Source organism: Pelophylax lessonae, assembly GCF_965119305.1.
Source record: "Pelophylax lessonae genome assembly, chromosome: 2".
In the NCBI taxonomy this organism is placed as follows: Eukaryota; Metazoa; Chordata; class Amphibia; order Anura; family Ranidae; genus Pelophylax; species Pelophylax lessonae.
This window is the reverse complement of record NC_138769.1, coordinates 691,069,927-691,091,163: the sequence shown is the minus strand read 5'-3', so window position 1 is coordinate 691,091,163 and position 21,237 is coordinate 691,069,927. Positions and strand designations below refer to the sequence as shown.

General features: G+C 43.4%; 1 protein-coding gene across 2 annotated transcripts in view; it reads left to right on the top strand.

Moving 5' to 3' along the window:
* The window catches only part of LOC309545257 (cyclic nucleotide-binding domain-containing protein 2-like), a 525,861-nt gene that overhangs the window by 273,536 nt on the left and 231,088 nt on the right, over nt 1-21,237 (top strand). For both annotated transcript variants that reach the window (XM_082244395.1, XM_082244394.1), the window contains exons 9-10: nt 13,418-13,563; nt 16,133-16,193. In XM_082244395.1, coding sequence (XP_082100521.1) covers nt 13,418-13,563; nt 16,133-16,193 — 207 coding nt within the window. The remainder of the gene's footprint in view (nt 1-13,417; nt 13,564-16,132; nt 16,194-21,237) is intronic.

Here is a 21,237-nt window from a genome sequence, read left to right as displayed (position 1 = left end):
GAAATGAGTGTGGTGTGCACACAGTACAGTCTGTGGTAGGTCTGTGGCCTCTCACACACAGCGGGCAGGCAACTGCAGTGTACAATAGATATATATAGATATATATATATAAGGAAAAAACTCTATTACCTTACCAGCCCTTAAAAGGGCTTTTGGGGACACTATATATATATATATATATATGTATATATATAAATAAAAAAAATCCTCAATTACCAGCCCTTAAAAGGGCTTTTGGGGACACTAGATAGATATAGATATATATATATATATATAAGAAGAAACAACTCAATTACCAGCCCTTAAAAGGGCTTTTGGGGACGCTAGGTATATATATATATATATATATATATATATATATATATATAAAAAAAAAACACAAATACCAGCCCTTAGAAGGGCTTTTTGGGGTGCTGATATTACAGCAGTAGTGGACCAAGAACACTGCAAGACCAGGAACACTGACTAACTGTCCCTAGCTTAACAGCAGCAGCAGCAGCAGCAGCAGCAGCAGCTCTCTCCCTATTCTCACTACACACACTGCTTCAGAATGATCTAAGATGGATGCTGCCCTTGCTTATTTATAGGAGGTGGGAGGGTGTGGGAGGGAGGTATGCTGATTGGCTGGAAATGTGCCTGCTGACTGTAAAGTTCAGGGTCAAAGTTTGCCTCAATGATGTCTTATGGGGGGCGGACCGAACATCGCATATGTTCGCCGGCAGCGGCGAACGCGAACATGCTAAGTTCGCCGGGAACTGTTCGCCGGTGAACAGTTCTATACATCTCTACCCAACAGCCGTTTGCTGCTCAATTACTTTTCAATCACAAGCTAGGGGGAGGGAGAATAATTAGTTGTATGTCTTAACTGTTGTCCTAAAGTTCAGCTTTATCCATTAATGCAGCACAACAAGAAGACACCTTTTATTGCCCAATAAATAACTAGGGGTAGTGCCCCTGCCCTTGGCTGCTACATTTAGTATACGGCTCTGCTATATCCAGCTGAGCTGCAATTTACTTCTTAGGTCTGATTAGGTTTATGATAAACCAGGTAGCTGATTGCTTTGGCCTGCTTCCGGAAGAATAGTCCAGAAATAATGTGGGAGGATTAGTCACTAGACTATGAATGTTTATCTGACTTTAGGAAATCCCTGGGAAGCTGACCCAGAAGATGGGGCTGTGGAGAAGATAAATGTCTGGGGGATTTAATCAGAGGCTTTTTCTTCCTCTGAGGCTCATCCCTGGAACCACTGGTACTAGACCTCAGCAAGTGCTCTGTGCTGAGGGCCTTAAAGAAACTTTGCCTGAAAAAAGCTACCTGAAGAAGCTGGGCTAGAGAAAGAAAGGGTGTTGCAGCCAAGCTGGACAGAAGTTGCTGCCTGGACATTGAGAATAGGACTTAATGCCTATAGCTCCAATTCTGGAAGTAATTCTGAGTGCTAGAAGGAAGCAGTTGCTGCTCCTCAGGACTGTGTCTGTTTTTAAAGAGTCTCAGGTTTGCAGTCTGTCCCCTCTCTGCTTAGCACTATTTTGAGGCTGTTACTATAGGGCTCAACACAGCTGGAAGACTTTTCAGAAATCTATCCTCCAACATCTGCATGTGCTTTTGAGTATCCTGACCCCCCCTAATTTCTCCTCTTTGCATTTTCTTAAGAGCAGCAATAAACCTTCAAAATACCTCTAGACCATAGGTGTCCAACCTTTTGGCTTCTCTGGGCCACATTGAGTGTAGAGAAATTTTCTCGGGCCGCATATAAAATATATACTATAGTTAAGGTATATAAGTAATAAAACGCTGCTACGCCCTTCCCACGCTGCCGCGCCCTTCCCACGCTGCCGCGCCCCCCCCTCCCCCAGCACTAATTTAACACAACTAGTGGATGATCTAATCCGAGGCAGCCTCTGCCTACAGTTAGTTGGAAACCTCTGTGGCCGTGCCCACGACTCGACTTCCTTCCTCCCCAGCAAATAAAAAAAATTGTCAGGGGGCCGCATTGCCTGTGGTTCCGGGCCACATGCGGCCCCCGTGCCGCAGGTTGGACATGCCTGCTCTAGACTGAACCTGAGTTTGTTAGTGTGCTGTTGGGAATGGTAACAGGGTAGGCAGCCTTGGAACAGGTAAGGGGGACCCAGTCTATTTCCAGCATCCCCATCGGTGGTCAGCACTATGTAGATACTCACCACTAGGGCTGAACCCATGTCATTAGCTTCTAGTGCGGACTTGGCCTTAGTAGAATTTGGAACTCTCCAGTGCAAGATTGAGCTAATGATCAACAAAAGAGAAAACTTTGCTAAGCCGCCCATTCTGCTGCCACAATGGCAATCACTAGGGTTACACTATTTAAAATCACAATTATAATGCATCATTATTGGCCTATTTGTAGAAAAACAATAAAGTAGTTGAATATGTATGTATCCATGCCACTGACTGCACTATTAAACTAACACCAAAATAATTGCCTTCAAAGCACAAGATGAACTTCAATGCTATTAGTTACTTCTCAGAATTAGCATGTGGAAAGTCACCAGTAAATAAATGTCACTCGAGCTTGTCTGCAGATATCAGCGGCACGTGCTTCAGAATGTAGGTTTTCCAATTTTCTGACTGCACAGAAATAAATCACACGGCGTGTAATGAAACCCTCCTTCGTTTACATTGAGTAATATACGAGCCCGGTAATTCACAGCATAATTTTAATATGATGTTCTGATTATACATTATAGTACCAATTTCAGTCTTGCCAAGTGATTAATGGTAAAATTTATTCAGAACGAAGGAATCATTTCTGCAAATGTTGTAGAATATGAGAGATTGATTAGAACCATAATGTTATACAATTGACTTAGCTCATCATTTTATTTTCTTCTAGAAAAAAGAAGAGTTTTTTGGAAAAAAAATCTGTTCCAGGAACCCTTGTCCTTCCTAAGAGCTGAGCCTTTTTTTTCTAAATCTGTTCATTTTATAGTGGTATATAATCATTAAATAGATGGTCTAATTCTAGCAGGGAAGGCCTTCAATATTTTTCCAATAGAAGCTAAAAGTCTACTCATACATTTGCCAAATTACTTTTTTACTTTTCTACAAAAAAATAATTTATTTATATAGCATCTACAAACCTTTAACTTCTTTAGAAACTAGAAAGTCTGTTCATACAGTCCTTTAACATTCTAAGCTCCATCATGTTATACTCCAGCTGCGATCTTACAAGAACACCCTTGGACCAAATTTTGGGTAAAAGTTGATAAAGCTAATGTTTAATCTCTCTATACTTTTGCTTTCCTAGGTCCTTCTTTTCTCCCCTCATTAACATGCTAATGAAATGTTTAAATAAAACCTTTCCATGTTAATTACATACCTTATATTAGATTCAGTGATGTCATCACTAGGTCTCTGTGTTTCTCTATACAATGCTGATCATGACTGGTGGGAGTAGCCATCAGGATGCTGTACATACTGTAGCGTCCTGAAAACATCACAGCCCCCTGCCTCAGTAATCCTCTCATGATTTTTCAGACTCGATACAAACAGTTGGCTGGCTCTTGAGAAGAGCTATGCAAATGTCAAAATGCTTTCAGGAGTCAGACTGGAGGAGTAGACCATCCTAGGCAAACTGTGTTTGCATGCAGACCACCCTAGGTAAGGCCCATGTGTGATGCTGAACCTCCATGATTTAACCACTTAACGACCGTCCCATAGCATATTTGCTACTACAGGGCTGCCGTTCTGCGCAGGATCACATATACAGTGCCTTGCGAAAGTATTCGGCCCCCTTGAACTTTGCGACCTTTTGCCACATTTCAGGCTTCAAACATAACGATATAAAACTGTAATTTTTTGTGAAGAATCAACAACAAGTGGGACACAATCATGAAGTGGAACAAAATTTATTGGATATTTCAAACTTTGTTAACAAATAAAAAACTGAAAAATTGGGCGTGCAAAATTATTCAGCCCCTTTACTTTCAGTGCAGCAAACTCTCTCCAGAAGTTCAGTAAGGATCTCTGAATTATCCAATGTTGACCTAAATGACTAATGATGATAAATAGAATTCACCTGTGTGTAATCAAGTCTCCGTATAAATGCACCTGCACTGTGATAGTCTCAGAGGTCCGTTTAAAGCGCAGAGAGCATCATGAAGAACAAGGAACACACCAGGCAGGTCCGAGATACTGTTGCGGAGAAGTTTAAAGCCGGATTTGGATACAAAAAGATTTCCCAAGATTTAAACATCCCAAGGAGCACTGTGCAAGCGATAATATTGAAATGGAAGGAGTATCAGACCACTGCAAATCTACGAAGACCTGGCCGTCCCTCTAAACTTTCAGGAAGATATCCATAAAAAGTGTCGTTTAAAGTTTGCCACAAGCCACCTGGGAGACACACCAAACGTGGAAGAAGGTGCTCTGGTCAGATGAAACCAAAATCTAACTTTTTGGCAACAATGCAAACAGTTATGTTTGGCGTAAAAGCAACACAAGACTGGAACGGAGATTTGTCTTCCAACAAGACAATGATCCAAAACATAAAGCAAAATCTACAATGGAATGGTTCACAAATAAACATATCCAGGTGTTAGAATGGCCAAGTCAAAGTCCAGACCTGAATCCAATCGAGAATCTGTGGAAAGAACTGAAAACTGCTGTTCACAAACGCTCTCCATCCAAGCTCACTGAGCTCGAGCTGTTTTGCAAGGAGGAATGGGCAAAAATCTCAGTCTCTCGATGTGCAAAACTGATAGAGACATACCCCAAGTGACTCACAGCTGTAATCGCAGCAAAAGGTGGCGCTACAAAGTATTAACTTAAGGGGGCTGAATAATTTTGCACGCCCAATTTTTCAGTTTTTTATTTGTTAAAAAAGTTTGAAATATCCAATAAATTTCGTTCCACTTCATGATTGTGTCGCACTTGTTGTTGATTCTTCACAAATAAAATACAGTTTTATATCTTTATGTTTGAAGCCTGAATGTGGCAAAAAAGGTCGAAAAGTTCAAGGGGGCTTTCGCAAGGCACTATATATATATATATACGCGATTCCACACTTCTGCTTAGGGGGGTGCATGCACCGGTTTTGTTTTTGTGATTAGTTAAAGCAATGGCTGATCAGCCCGTGCCAATGAATGGATGTCCGCCGCCACCCGCTGATCATCAGGAAGAGAGGCGGCAGAGCTCTGTTCTGACGATGGAAGTTATAGATTTACCTTTCCCTGCTCTGCTTTTTCTTTCCCTGCTTTCCCTTCATCCATTTGCTGATGTTCCTTTATTGTCCAATCATAGGTTGGGGAGCAGGGAGGTGACTATGCTGTATTGGTTACCTGTAGTAGAGAAAAGTGAGGTCATTAACTTGGCTGTGCTGTCTGCTGAGGACTAGGTGGCCAAAAATACAAATATTTATCGGGCAGAACAGCTAATACATACGTGGCTCAGATGTTCACTTAGTTGCTTGTCTATAGCTCAGCCTTAACCACTTCTGACCAGTGCTATAGCCAAGAGATGGCGACAGCGTGTCCATGGATGCCCTCCCAGAAGCACGCCCCCTGCGTGTCCCCTGGGGCGTGCATATGGCGCACTCTGTGATCTTAGGACACAGCTGAGCACAGATCACAGTGAAGGGTCAATTACAGTGGCCCTTTACCATGTGATCAGTTGTGTCCTACCACAGCTGATCAAATTTAAACACATTTGTCGATTATCGGCATTCCTTTCCTCACGCGCTGCCACAGCCGGTAACCGTCAAGTGTGTCAGGAGACATATACACAGATAATCATGGCGTGCCGCCTATCAGTGCACATCAGTGCCAACTATCAGTGTAGCCTCATCCTCATCAGTGCCCATCAGTGCCACCTCATCACTGCCGCCTTATCAGTGCACATCATTGCTCATCAGTGCAGCCTCATCAGCGCACATCAGTGAAGGATCAAAATTACTTCGCAAAATGTTATAACAGAAACTTGTTTATCAAAAAATAAAAAACCCAGTGGTGATTAAATACCACCAAAAGAAAGCTCTGTGTGAAAGCTCTGTGTATCTTATGGGTACAGTGTGGCATTATTGTGCAATTGTCATTCAAAGTGCAACAGCGCTGAAAGCTGAAAATTTGCCTGGGTAGGAAGGGTGTGAAAGTGCCCTCTATTGAAGTGGTTAAAGAAAGGCTGGGTGCAGACCCAAAAGACAATTAATTTTACTCCACCAACATTAAACGATATAGTTACATCCATAAACCAACACAGCATACAAATGAAGAATAAAGCTACGGTTATATTTTGGTGACTACCGTATATACTCGAGTATAAGCCAAGTTTTTCAGCATGTTTTTTCATGCTGAAAGTGCCCCCCTCAGCTTATACTCGAGTCACTGGCTTCACTGTGTTTTTAAAAATGGCGCCGCTAGGCGCCGACGTGTCACTGCGCATGTGCTGCATGCCCGGGAATAGCCGAACGTGTTCGGGTTTTCCCGAGCATCGGCGGCGCATTTGCGGTGACAAAGTATTGGCGCCGGACGGCGTGGTTTTTAAGTCGAAAGCGGCTCACGGACAGGTAAGTGAGACTCCTCCGCAGCCCCTGCATTTCCTCATGCAGTGCTGCGGGCATGGTACAGGACATTCTCCTGTACCATGCCCGCAGCACTGCATCTCCTGTGCCATGCCTGTACTTACTGTGCCATGCCTATACCTACTGTGCCATGCCTATACCTACTGTGCAATTCCTGTACATACTGTGCCATGCCTGTACTTACTGTGCCATGCCTATACCATCACCTGTGCTATGCCTATACCATCACCTGTGCCATGCCTATATCATCTCCTGTACCATGACCTGTGCCATGCCTGTACCATGACCTGTGCCATGCCTGTACCATGACCTGTGGCATGCCTGTACCATAACCTGTGCCATGCCTGTACCATAACCTGTGCCATGCCTATACCATCACCTGTTCCCTGACCTGTGCCATGCCCTTACCATGACCTGTGCAATGCCTATACTATGACCTGTGCCATCTCCTGTACCATGCCCGCAGCCCCTGTTTTGTGTCTTGTAGTGGTCCAGTTGGGTCCAATAGCTGCTGGATTTCCCACCCTAGGCTTATACTCAAGTCAATAAGTTTTCCCACTTTTTTGTGGTAAAATTATGGGTCTCGGCTTATATTCGGGTCGGCTTATACTCGAGTATATACGATAATTCAAATATTACCCATTGACTTGTTTAGGGAAGTGCAAGCTCTACAGCTGTCCTTCTCTCGCTTTATTTACTACTTGGAGACTGACCTGGAACAAGTGTATGTATATCAGTTGTCCCCTTTGGCAGGGGTCTCTAAACTTTTCAGCACAAGGGCCTCATTGTATATTTTACAAATATTAGTGGTCCAAAAAATGCATTTATATAAACGAGTGGAAAGAAATGTAACTGGATAAATACATTTTATTTGGAGCTTTTTTGTAATCAGCAATAATATAATTCAGAACATAGGAAAAAAAAAAACTCAGTACAACAAAGGAAAAACCTTACAAATAAACCTGAGCCATAAAAAAAAGGTTTAGAAAAAATACATTCAGAGTACACCTTTCTGATCAGAGTCCATGTTAATTCAGGGTCCCCATCAGAGTCTTTCTTACATTAGGGGGCCCCCCTTACATCAGGTTCCTCATCAGAGCCTCCTTTACATTAGAGTCCCAATCAGAGTCTCCATTACATCAAGGTCCCCATGAGAGTCCCTTCATACATCAGGGTCAGTGGCGGCTGGTGCTCAAAAATTTTGGGGGGGGGCGCAAAAAGAAAAATGTAATAGGTATTGCTTCGCGTCAAAAAACGCAGTAAAAAATTGCGTGACTTTGAAGTCATGGTACAGGCATGGCATAGGTGATGGTACAGGCATGGCACAGGTGATGGTACAGGAGATGGTATAGGCATGGCACAGATATGGTATAGGCATGGCACAGATATGGTATAGGCATGTCACAGGTCATGGTACAGGAGATGATATATGCCCCCTTTCAATGCAGAGACCAGCGTACATGCCCCCTTTCAATGCAGTGACCAGCGTACATGCCCCCTTTCAATGCAGAGACCAGCGTACATGCCCCCTTTCAATGCAGAGACCAGCGTACATGCCCCCTTTCAATGCAGAGATCAGCGTGTGTGCCCTCTTCAATGCAATGAATATGGTGCTGTGCCCCCTTCAATGCAATGAACACTGTGCTGTGCCCCCTTCAATGCAATAAACACTGTGCTGTGCCCCCTTCAATGCAATAAACACTGTTCTGTGCCCCCTTCAATGCAATAAACACTGTGCTGTGCCCCCACAATGCAGAGTTCAGCGTGCGTGCCCCCTTCAATGCAACTGTGCTGTGCCCCCTTCAATGCAATGAACACTGTTCCGTGCCCCCATCAATGCAGAGTTCAGCGCGCGAGCCCCTTTCAATGCAGAGCGCCACAGCATTGTCCCCAATCACTGCAGAGTGCCCACAGCATTGTACCCCAATGATTGCAGAGTGCCCACAGCATTGTACCTCAATGATTGCAGAGTGCCACAGCATTGTACCCCAATGATTGCAGAGTGCCCACAGCATTGTACCCCAATGATTGCAGAGTGCCACAGCATTGTACCCCAATGATTGCAGAGTGCCCACAGCATTGTACCCCAATGATTGCAGAGTGCCACAGCATTGTACCCCAATGATTGCAGAGTGCCCACAGCATTGTACTCCAATGATTGCAGAGTGCCACAGCATTGTACCCCAATGATTGCAGAGTGCCACAGCATTGTACCCCAATGATTGCAGAGTGCCACAGCATTGTACCCCAATGATTGCAGAGTGCCCACAGCATTGTACCCCAATGATTGCAGAGTGCCACAGCATTGTACCCCAATGATTGCAGAGTGCCACAGCATTGTACCCCAATGATTGCAGAGTGCCCACAGCATTGTACCCCAATGATTGCAGAGTGCCACAGCATTGTACCCCAATGATTGCAGAGTGCCCACAGCATTGCACCCCAATGATTGCAGAGTGGCCACAGCATTGTCCCCCAATGATTACAGAGTGCCACAGCATTGTACCCCAATGATTGCAGAGTGCCCACAGCATTGTACCCCAATGATTGCAGAGTGCCCACAGCATTGTACCCCAATGATTGCAGAGTGCCCACAGCATTGTACCCCAATGATTGCAGAGTGCCACAGCATTGTACCCCAATGATTGCAGAGTGCCCACGGCATTGTCCCCCAACCCAATGCACTTACCTGGCGGTGGCTCGGCTATCGGCGGCTTCTCCCCGCCTCGATCCTTCGTCCTCTTCTGTGGTGGCGGGAAGGTGAGCGGAGTGGCTTCTCCCTCGTCCTCTTCTGCGGCGGGAACCGGCGGGAAGGTGAGCGGCGGTGATGGTGAGTGACTGACGCACGCTTCGGCACCGCCCCCATTGCGACGTCAGCGATCGATGTTCTGGATGATGATTGGTCCAGGCTGGAGACTGGACCAATCACAGCCAGGATATCACCAAGGTGGGGGTGGCCAAGCGCTCTTTCCTGCGCCCAGGTTACGCCCCCAGAAGGCAGCCAATCGGCGCCTTTCTGGGTCTTAAACCCCACCCCCCCCTTTAGCCACCACATAGGCCGGTGAACCGTTTTTTTTTTCTATAACTTTATTGTTTTTTTTTGTCATTTTTTTTTCTTCCTTTTTTAAGGGGGCGGCGCCCTGGCGCCCCCTATGCACGGGCCGCCACTGATCAGGGTCCTCATCAGAATCCCCCTTACATCTAAGTTCCCATCAGAGTCCCCTCTTACAGCAGAGTACACCTTATGTCAGAGTCTACATCAGAGCACCCCTTTTACATCAGGGTCTCAATCAGAGCAGAGACTATGCAAAACAGCTGTGGGTTGAATAAAATCCTGTAGTGGTCTACGGGCCGTAGGTTGGAAATGCCTCCTATCAGTGGCCCCTAAAAAAAAGGAAAAAAAATTACAAAAAGAGCAATAAAGTTTTAAAAAAAAATCACGTTCGCCGGCCTATGTGGAGGCTGTGGGGGGGGTGGGGTTTACGACCCAGAAGAGGCGCCGATTGGCTGCCTTCTTGGGGCGTAACCTGGGCGCAGGTCATAGCGCTAGGACACCCCCACTTTCGTGATATCCTGGCTGTGATTGGTCCAGTCTCCAGCCCGGACCAATCATCATCCAGGACATCCGATGCTGACCCCGCTGACGTCGCGTGCATCAGTCACGCACCGTCACCGGCGCAGACCGCAGTGATTGTCAGAAGAAAAAAGCAAGAAGCTGCTCTCACGGACCTGACCTGGCTAGAGGAGTGTGTCGGAGGACCGTCGGAGGACCGGAACGTTCGTCTCGTCTCTCAGTGGCAGTGCACTCTCGGTCTCACTCTCGGCCCAGACTTACCCTCCTCCGGGCTCCCAGACTAATTTCTGGACTCTGAAGCCTCTTCCTGGTAACAGCCTCAGGTAAGCAATCAATCCCTGCCCTGAGCTTAAGCAAAACCAACAGACCCAGGCCAGAATAAAAAACATCAGCACAGACTGGGGACAGCCTAACACTGCAGTAACACATTCTAAAGAGGCATAGCAGCATTTTTAGGCAGCTCCCCACAACTCACAGTCACAGAAGTATGTTTCTGCGTACTTTTCTGGGAAAGGTGAGCTGGGGTGCACAACATACGTAATGTTACCGCAATCCATTTGTGTATACAGGCCCTAAAAATGCTAGGTCATTGGCTGTCTTTCATGTTTATGATTTCAGAATAAAATACCTCCAACAGTCAGAAAATATATTTTTTTCCGGGTCTGTAATGGATTTCCATGTGCCCTGCCTAGCTTATAGATTGATTAGTGTAGGTTGCCCGGCCCTGCCTTATACAGCTATCATAGGGGCATGTATACTGGTCACTGTGCATTGAAGGGGGCATGTATACTGGTCACTGTGCATTGAAGGGGGCATGTATACTGGTCACTGTGCATTGAAGGGGGCATGTATACTGGTCACTGTGCATTGAAGGGGGCATGTATATTGGTCACTGTGCATTGAAAGAGGCATGTATACTGGTCACTGTGCATTGAAGGGGGCATGTATACTGGTCACTGTGCATTGAAAGGGGCATGTATACTGGTCACTGGGCATTTAAGGGGGCATGTATACTGGTCACTGTGAATTAAAGGGGGCATGTATACTGGTCACTGTGCATTGAAGGGGGCATGTATACTGGTCACTGTGAATTGAAGGGGGCATGTATACTGGTCACTGTGCATTGAAGGGGGCATGTATACTGGTCACTGTGCATTGAAAGGGGCATGTATACTGGTCACTGTGCATTGAAGGGGGCATGTATACTGGTCACTTTGCATTGAGAGGGGCATGTATACTGGTCACTGTGCATTGAAAGGGGCATGTATACTGGTCACTGTGCATTGAAGGGGGCATGTATACTGGTCACTGTGAATTGAAGGGGGCATGTATACTGGTCACTGTGCATTGAAGGGGGCATGTATACTGGTCACTGTGCATTGAAGGGGTCATGTATACTGGTCACTACATTGAAGGGGGCATGTATACTGGTCACTGTGCATTGAAGGGGGCATGTATACTGGTCACTGTGCATTGAAGGGGGCATGTATACTGGTCACTGTGCATTGAAGGGGGCATGTATACTGGTCACTGTGCATTGAAGGGGGCATGTATATTGGTCACTGTGCATTGAAAGAGGCATGTATACTGGTCACTGTGCATTGAAGGGGGCATGTATACTGGTCACTGTGCATTGAAAGGGGCATGTATACTGGTCACTGTGCATTTAAGGGGGCATGTATACTGGTCACTGTGAATTAAAGGGGGCATGTATACTGGTCACTGTGCATTGAAGGGGGCATGTATACTGGTCACTGTGAATTGAAGGGGGCATGTATACTGGTCACTGTGCATTGAAGGGGGCATGTATACTGGTCACTGTGCATTGAAAGGGGCATGTATACTGGTCACTGTGCATTGAAGGGGGCATGTATACTGGTCACTTTGCATTGAGAGGGGCATGTATACTGGTCACTGTGCATTGAAAGGGGCATGTATACTGGTCACTGTGCATTGAAGGGGGCATGTATACTGGTCACTGTGAATTGAAGGGGGCATGTATACTGGTCACTGTGCATTGAAGGGGGCATGTATACTGGTCACTGTGCATTGAAGGGGTCATGTATACTGGTCACTACATTGAAGGGGGCATGTATACTGGTCACTGTGCATTGAAGGGGGCATGTATACTGGTCACTGTGCATTGAAGGGGGCATGTATACTGGTCACTGTGCATTGAAGGGGGCATGTATCCTGGTCACTGTGCATTGAAAGGGGCATGTATACTGGTCACTGTGCATTGAAGGGGGCATGTATACTGGTCACTTTGCATTAAAGGGGGCATGTATACTGGTCACTGTGCATTGAAGGGGGCAAGTATACTGGTCACTGTGCATTGAAGGGGGCATGTATACTGGTCACTGTGCATTTAAGGGGGCATGTATACTGGTCACTGTGCATTGAGAGGGGCATGTATACTGGTCACTGTGCATTGAAGGGGTCATGTATACTGGTCACTACATTGAAGGGGGCATGTATACTGTTCACTGTGCATTGAAGGGGGCATGTATGCTGGTCACTACTTTGAAAGGGGCATGTATACTGGTCACTACATTGAAAGGGGCATGTATGCTGGTCACTACATTGAAGGGGGCATGTGCTCTGGTCACTGCATTGAAAGGGGGCATGTACGCTGGTCACTGCATTGAAAGGGGGCCTGTACTGTGGGGTTTGTGCTTGGGGGCCGGTACTGTGGGGTTTGTGCTAGGAGGCCTGTACTGTGGGGTTTGTGCTTGAGGGGTTTGTGCGGGGTTTGTGCTTGAGGGTTTTGTGCTGGTGGGGATCTGTACTATGGGGTTTGTGCCACTCTCAGTCAGTGTATCCCATAATAGGGTGTCTCTCACAGTATATCCCATAATAGGGCCCCTGCTCCCTATTATGGGATATACTAGTACTGATGGACCCCTTAATATGTGATATATTGAGAGAATTTGTTCACGCAAGCAAAATACAGGGGACAAAATGGGTGGAGTCTATAAGGGGTGGGGCTTCTTAGAAATGGAAGGGGTCAAAATGGGAGGGCGGGGTCTTGCGCCCCACCATCTTAAAACTTCACCTAGCCGCCACTGCCTCCTATATAGTGTAGAAAGAGATAATTATGACAGCCTAGGAACTTGCACCTTCAAAAACAAGTCAGCAGCTCTAAAACTCTCTATTCAAATCTGCAAGTAAGAAATAATTTGTGTTTCTGTAAAGACCGTTGATATACATTTTCAGTAACTGCAATTACTCTTTTATTTATTCCAAAGTTTTTGAAATGTATTCACTCATCTTTTTTTTTTTTTTTTGCCAGGACTTTTTAAACATTTTCCTGAACAGCGAATCCCAGAAAGGTCCCGACCATATGCAACTGTTACACAGCATTGATTTGCTTAGTGGGTGGCCCATTGATAAACTTCCTTACAACAATCCCAGAATCTGTGTCCATACCTTCTACAGGTACCTGTCACATTTACCCTCATAGATACTCAGAACACCACATTACTTAAATGGATACTTTATGGAATGGGACCAACAATGTGATGGGTTCCCTTGCCTGTCACTCATGTGTACCTGCAACAGAGTCTATAAATAATATTTAATTACCAAACGTTTTTTTTCATTTTGGATAAAGTAGGGAAGGGTTGAAACCCAATTTTTTTTCATCTGTATCCCATTGGTAAGATTTTCTTTCATTTCTTCTAAACACAACAGAAAGTGATAGAAAATCTATCCAAAACAAGAGAAATGACCTCTTAGACAGTTGTTACCAGAACAAGTGACAACTCGACATATTGGATTTTCCCTTTTCTCCATAAAGGGGGCACAGACAGCAATAAAAAACAGTAAAAAGCAGTCAGAGTGCCACACCAATGATCAAAGAGTCCAGTTTTATTTAGATAATCAAAGGAATAAGAGCCAATGCATTTCAGTGGTTCAGACACTCCTCCTTCATCAAGGCTTATTCGTTGCGCTAGATATACTTGTGCCTTTCTTCAACCTAACTATATATAATGGAACCCTGAAATTAGTTGGCCCAACTGGATTGTAATAATAGTTGTGTGCATAAAACCTGATCCTACCAGTAGCAGTTTGTGCAATGTGGAGCTTGCTGGCTATGAAGTGCCGTTACTTAGACTGTGTGCAATTTAAACCATACATAAATTGCTTAGAAAATAATCTACTTTTACGTTTTTGTTTTTTTTTTTTAAGTGTGGTCCTGTTGAGTAACTAATAAAAAAAAGAAAATGGCCAAATGGCCAAAAAATTGACCATTGGTGGGGCTCCCTTACTACCTCCTACATATTTGGATTTTTTGGGATTTATCTCAAAACCCCTCTTCTCTTGGAGGGTGCTCTAGTATATGTGAGCCACTTCAACAGAGCGAGGCAGCCTGATCAATGAGAGTTTTCACAACACTGGTTATTAATAATTGGAGATCTAGCATCATGAACCGGCAACAAAAACCTGATAGCTTTTCTAATAAATCCCCACTCTAAAGTAAAAGGTTTGGCCTTTAGATGCACTTTAAAAAGCACTTGAAGAGTGGGCCTTTTCTGGAACTTTTTATTTTAAAATTGAAACCTGTATTTTCCGTTAGAAAATTACTTAGAACCCCAAACATTATATATATATATATATATATATATATATATATATATATATTTAGCAGAGACCCTAGAAAATAAAATGGTGATTGTTGCAATATTTCATGTCACACAGTATTTGCACAGCGGTCTTTTAAACACAATTTTTTGGGAAAAATTACACTTTAATGAATTAAAGAAATCAAAACACGATATTACCCCAATTATTTTTGTAAAATGCGGCGATTAAACATTTTTTTACAGGTTACCTGTTTAGAGTTACAGAGGAGCTCTTGCGTTAGAATTATTGCTCTCACTCTTACAGTACACACTCTTACATGTGCAGTTTGAACACTGTTTACACATGCTTGCGTGACTTACATATGCGTTCTCTTCTGTGCGTGAACACAGAGGGATAGGTGCTTTACATTTTTTCTTATTTATTTTACTTTTTATTTTTACACTGCCCCTTTATTTTTATTTTTTGTATCACTTTTATTCCTATTACAAACATCCCTTGTAATAGAAATAAGGATGACATGTCCTCTTTTTTGAGAGATCTAGGGCAAAAAAGATCTTGTGCATGCGTATTGCATACAAAGCCCGCTTCTGGGAATAACGCAATGCTAGCAGAGAGGGGTGCCCATTGACCCCTGGGATTGATGACACTGCTATCCCAGGAGCCAATGAGAAAGGGGAAATTAGGTACCTTGCCATGGCGAGGATGGACAGAAGTGTGTCCCCGCCATGGTAAATGTAGAAAAGTAAAAAAAAGGTAAAAAATTAAAAAAAAAAAAAAAAAAAATGAACCAAAACTTAATGGGAATGTGATTGGCAAACATTATAGCCACTGATGGAACTCCACTTTAATATTTTTATTAAAAAAAATGTTTCTGGCTCTTTCCCAAAAAATTGTATACTGTGCCATGGCAGCCAAACCCTGCCAGGATCAGGACAGGTCGTTGTAAATAGAAGTACACACTAATATCTTTCTGTCCTCGTTCTTTGAGACATTTGGCTATGGCTGCTCAAAGATCCCACGTATGGAGCTACCAGGAGTGAATTTCAGTCCTGGCTCTAATGCACTTCTTACTGCTTCCATATTTCCGCTGTCAGTGTATAAAGTGAAAATAAAGCTAAGTAATGACTCCAATAAATGTTGATAACTCATTAGCAGCCAGAACTGCAAGTGATGAATTAAAGTCTATCCACATTATGTTGCAGGGCATTATATCGGCAATAGACTTTCCTTATAGCAGTAGTTATGGCTTTATATTTTCCTGTTTCACGAGAAGGAAGCCAGCGGAGATAAAATGTTTGTGTCTGTAGAACTTTGAATAAACTTTAGCTTCTATTTTGTCTTTGCAGGACATAAACCCTGCTGAAATCTATCATAACAGATATAAACTTTGTTCGACTCTATTTTTATCTTTTTTTAATAGGCCAGGAACGGTTATTACAAAAGACTCGAAGGTCTCTTCGAAAATCTATGTAATCAAAAGCGTAAGTGAACCAAATATATTTATCACTAGCCATGGTGCATCCGCAATACAACTCTACCGCTTGTTTTTGATTTATTGTTCAATATGTAATTATCGGTCGTGAGTTTACAAGAAACACGATAGAAAGTGAAGTGAAAATTGCTGATTTGCAGGAAATACGTTTCAGAGCTTTACAGAGCATTGTCTTAAATCAGTATTATCACATATGGAAGGCGGCCAAGGGCATGTCCCAGAAGTTTTGTGCTAGCTTTGAAAGCTGCTGTGCTTGGGGGACAGTGAATCGATGACCAGTCCTGCTAGGATCCAACTCATTTGCAACTATAACAATTAGTGCTCATGGTAACAACTGTCTTAAAGGATAAATGCAGTTCATCTTTGAAAAAGTGACCTTCATCCCTAGCCCAGAAAATCTGATAATACACAGAAGATCAACTTTTTTTTATTCTTTATAAAAAAGAACAAATGTTTTGATAATCTAAGATTTGCCAATAAAATGTAAATTGCTATTTTGTCAGATTATGCTTTGTTGCACTCACTCTGGAAGGAGCTTCTAGATTTTTATAAACTTTGCTGCCTTTGTAATGGTGACCCATCCTGCAGCTACACTTTAAAAAATGACTTCCCTATGACAACAGGCTTTAGTCCCTTCAATCCTTTTTGGAATTTTATTGGCTTTTATCTCAGGGACATTGATACAAGATACCCAAAAACAGCAGAAGGCCTAAAGAATTCCAAGATTCTTTAGGCCCAGGCAGGAAGCTATCTCTAGGTCCTTGGACTTCTGCCACAGACCAGCATATCCCCCCTTAGGCCCAGACTAGCTGCTATCTTCTAGTTTCCAAAGCCTCTGTCTCAGGTCAGCTTAGAACACTTTAGGCCTAGATTTGTCACTATCTTCTAGTTTCTAAGGCCTCTGCCTCAGGCCAGATTAGATAACTTTAGGCCCAGACTAGGGTGACCACATTCATAAACTGCTATTCAGGGACACCACCTCCCCCCTTCCCAATAAAAAAAAAAAAGAAGAAAAAAAGTTGCCAAGGATCGGGTGGGTGTGGTAATGTAGTCTCGGGGTTGACAGGGAACTTGGCGGCGGGTGATTTGTCGGGCGAATTGCTGGTGTTAGTACCTAAATCATCAAGACATTGTGCTTGATATGGTGTCAGGATGATCAAATCACATTATTTCTATTACTATATTGTAATATAAAATAAAATAAAATACCATGCATTATCTTTTAACACCATGGTGGATGCACATAATCCTCATTCAGATGAGATCCAATGGTTGAAGGATAAGGTCGCCGATCTAGAGGATAGATCTAGGCGGAATAATATTAAACTAAGGGGAATCCCGGAGTCTCTTCTCTACCTTAGTGCCTACCCTTCCTGAAGCAGATTTATCTATTGATAGGATCCATAGACTCCCAAAACCAAGTTTCCTGGCATCAGATGTCCCTAGAGATGTCCTTTTGAGAGTCCATTTTTTCCAGACCAAGGAAAAAATAGTCACTGCATTCAGGCAAAGGAGTGATCTCCCGATAGATTTCCAGGGTCTACAAATCTTACCAGATCTTTCCAGGCATACACTGCAGAAAAGAAAGAACCTTGCCACTATCACCAAGGCATTGAGAAACCACAAGATCCTCCATAAGTGGAAGTACCCCGCATCATTAACCATTACGCACAATGGTTCCACCACCACCATTTCCACACTGGAGGAAGGCATCAATCTGCTCACATGTTGGGGTATTCTCCCTCCGAATTAAGCCTCCCCATGCACCACCCCGATTCCTGCCCCACTTCAGAATGAATGGCAAGTAGTCTCAAGGAAAAGATCTTCCAATAAAAAAGCAAATGATGGAGGAAACCAAAATGCGCATCGTCACTGGAACGGTCCCAGGCCATAGGATTGGACTTCATCCACATGGCCTCTGAATACCACACTATGTTAACTGTTTCAGTTAATCCCGGACCATATTCAAGGTCCTTTTTTTATACCCAGTTCACTTTCCCTCTGTTTTATCTAAGTCTTTTTCCAATGTCCAAACAATACCAGCTCAATCACATCACTTTTTTTCTGAGTAGAGGTATGACTCCCTACCAGTCCACAACCAAGATGCTACCACACTACCAAAGCAACCAACACCACAATTATCATGCATTTTAAGTGTATATTTATCAACACAAATGGTCTTAACCACCCGGGCCAAGAGATATGCATTATGGAAGGAGGCAAAAACTTCCCAGGCGGACGAAGTAGCTGTCCAAGAAACACACTTTCAGTTCGATAACCACCCGAAATATACGCTCAAAGACTTCCCACACATATTTTTAGCAACATCATCGGAGAAGAAAAAATTCATTATGCTAGCAGTGAAGAACACTATCTCCTTAAAGGTCAAAGAGGTTGTGGAGGATCCAGACGGTCGTTACATCATACTTACAGGAGACTTAAATGGCTTACCAATTACGTTCGTATCTCTGTACACTCCCAATACCCACCAACTACGATTTCTTAAGAGGTTGTTTAAATTGATATCAAAGGTAAAATATGGGAATCTCCTAATATGTGGAGATTTTAATCTGATGGTAGACTCATTGATGGACTCTTCATCCCCACCTAGTGGGCGTAGAGTCACCATGCAACATGTGCTACACGAAGAGCAGTTGTTTGATGCCTGGAGATGTCAGCATGCATCTGAAAAAGAGTACACATTCTACTCCTCCAGGCATCGATCCTACTCGAGGATAGATTTTTTCATGGTAGATCTATTCCTGTTCAGGAGAACCTCCTCCATGGCCATCAAGGATATCACGTGGTCAGACCACGCTGTGATTGAGCAGACCGTGGAGGAGGGGATGCCAAGAGGTGGAACTCATGTATGGCGATGTAATATCAAATCTCTGCAATATGGGGACGGTAGCAATTATGTATCCCAGCATCTCAAAGAATTCTTTCAAATCAATTCTAACTCTGTACCCGACCCATGGATATTATGGGGCACCCACAAGGCGTATATGAGAGGGATTTGTATCCAACAGAATGCCAAACAAAAAAAAAATGTACAACTCCAAACTTACCTCACTCCTGTCCCAGATCCACAAACACAAATCTAAAAATAAGGTATCCCCTGACCCAAAAATCTCTAATACCCTCCATAACCTCAGAAACGAATTGCGAGCACTACTACTAGAACAGCAAGACAAACAATTTCACAAACTTAAATTAACCTACTATGCCAGGTGAAACAAAGCCAGCAAATTCCTAGCTAATAGAATTAAATCACGACAAGCCAAGTCTAGAATATCTCATCTATCGCAATCCAATTCTCTCCTTAAACTGACCCACCCCCAAGAAATAGCGGATGAATTCGCAAACTATTATCAATCTCTTTACAAATTAGAAAATGACCCCTCTATACATAAACCATCTGAACAAGAAATCTCCATGTTCTTAGACAAACTTAATTTGCCACTTCTCACAGAAGAACAACTTACCAAACTTAATGCCCCTATTAATATAGAAGAAATCAGTAAAACGATATTATCACTCTCTAATGTAAAATATCCTGGGCCAGATGGCTTTCCAAGCGAGTACTACAAACTCCACTATCAAACTCTAGCACCCCACCTTACAAATTTTTTAATAAAGCTTCAGAAGTTTCCGCTTTCCCTGAAGAAATGCTGGGAGCATTTGTTGTCACCATCCCCAAACCTGGAAAAGATCCTTCGCTACCTTCTAACTATTGACCCATTTCATTACTAAATACTGACCTAAAAATGTATGCGAAATTGCTTGCCAAATGCCTTCAAACTATCCTGCCTTCTCTAATTAAGAGATCAAATGGGGTTTATACCAGGACGGCAAACATCTGACGCCACCAGACGATTAATAAATATCCTCCATGTTGACAAAAAAAGTCGAACGCCTTCTCTCCTCCTTGCCTTGGATGCAGAGAAGGCGTTCGACAGAGTGAATTGGGAATACATGAAAGCCGTACTAGTGAAATTTGGTCTACAGGGTAACATATTATCCGCTATCCTAGCATTGTATTCTAAGCCTACAGCCAAGATTTATACATCAGGCACACTCTCTAAAACGTTTAAAATCTCTAACAGCACTCGCCAAGGATGCCCCCTTTCCCCTACTATATTCAACCTCTCCATAGAACCCCTAGCTGAATCACTCCGCTTATCATCTGAGGTACATGGTTTTTCAATAGGCGATACTGAACATAAAATTAACCTTTTCGAATATGATATTATACTAATGCTCACAGATCCTACGGTATCCCTGACTGCTGCTTACCACATTCTACAAAAATTTAGCAGACTATCATATTATAAAATAAACAACTCTAAATCAGTAGTCCTAGACCTTGGAGTACCCCCAGACATAAGTAAAACTTTACAAAAAAATGCCCTTTCTCATGGACAAAGGATAAAATCTCATACCTAGGAGTTTATCTCATACCACATATCTCCACATTGCTTTCCACAATCCTCCCCCCCCCCCCCCCTTAAAACAAACATTAAACACAGATCTAACATGTATCGCTAAATTGGAAATATCATGGGGAGCCAGAATTGCAGCCATTAAAATGACTGTCCTACCACAAATTCTCTACCTTTTCCGAGCCCTCCCAATTCCCTTTAATAAATCCCTTTGAAAGCCATCGAAGGTATTCTCAAAAAATTCCTCTGGATAAATAAAAAAGCATGCATAGCATAGGACGTACTAACCAAACACAAACACTTAGGAGGCGCTGGACTTCTGGACCTCCCAGCCTACTTATGGGCTACACGTCTAGATCAGATTAAACACTGGTTCCCAAATGAAGAATTACCCCTTTGGTCCTCCCTAGAGACCAATTTATTCCCCTCTAAAGATTTTCGACTAATGCTCATTGGAGATCTATGGATTCCATGGAATCTCTTTAAGCTACCACCAACCATCAAAACTTCATTACTTGCTTGGAGAAAATCGTCTTAAAAACACCCCTTGACTAATATACTCCCTAGCTACTCCCCACCATTGTTTCTCCT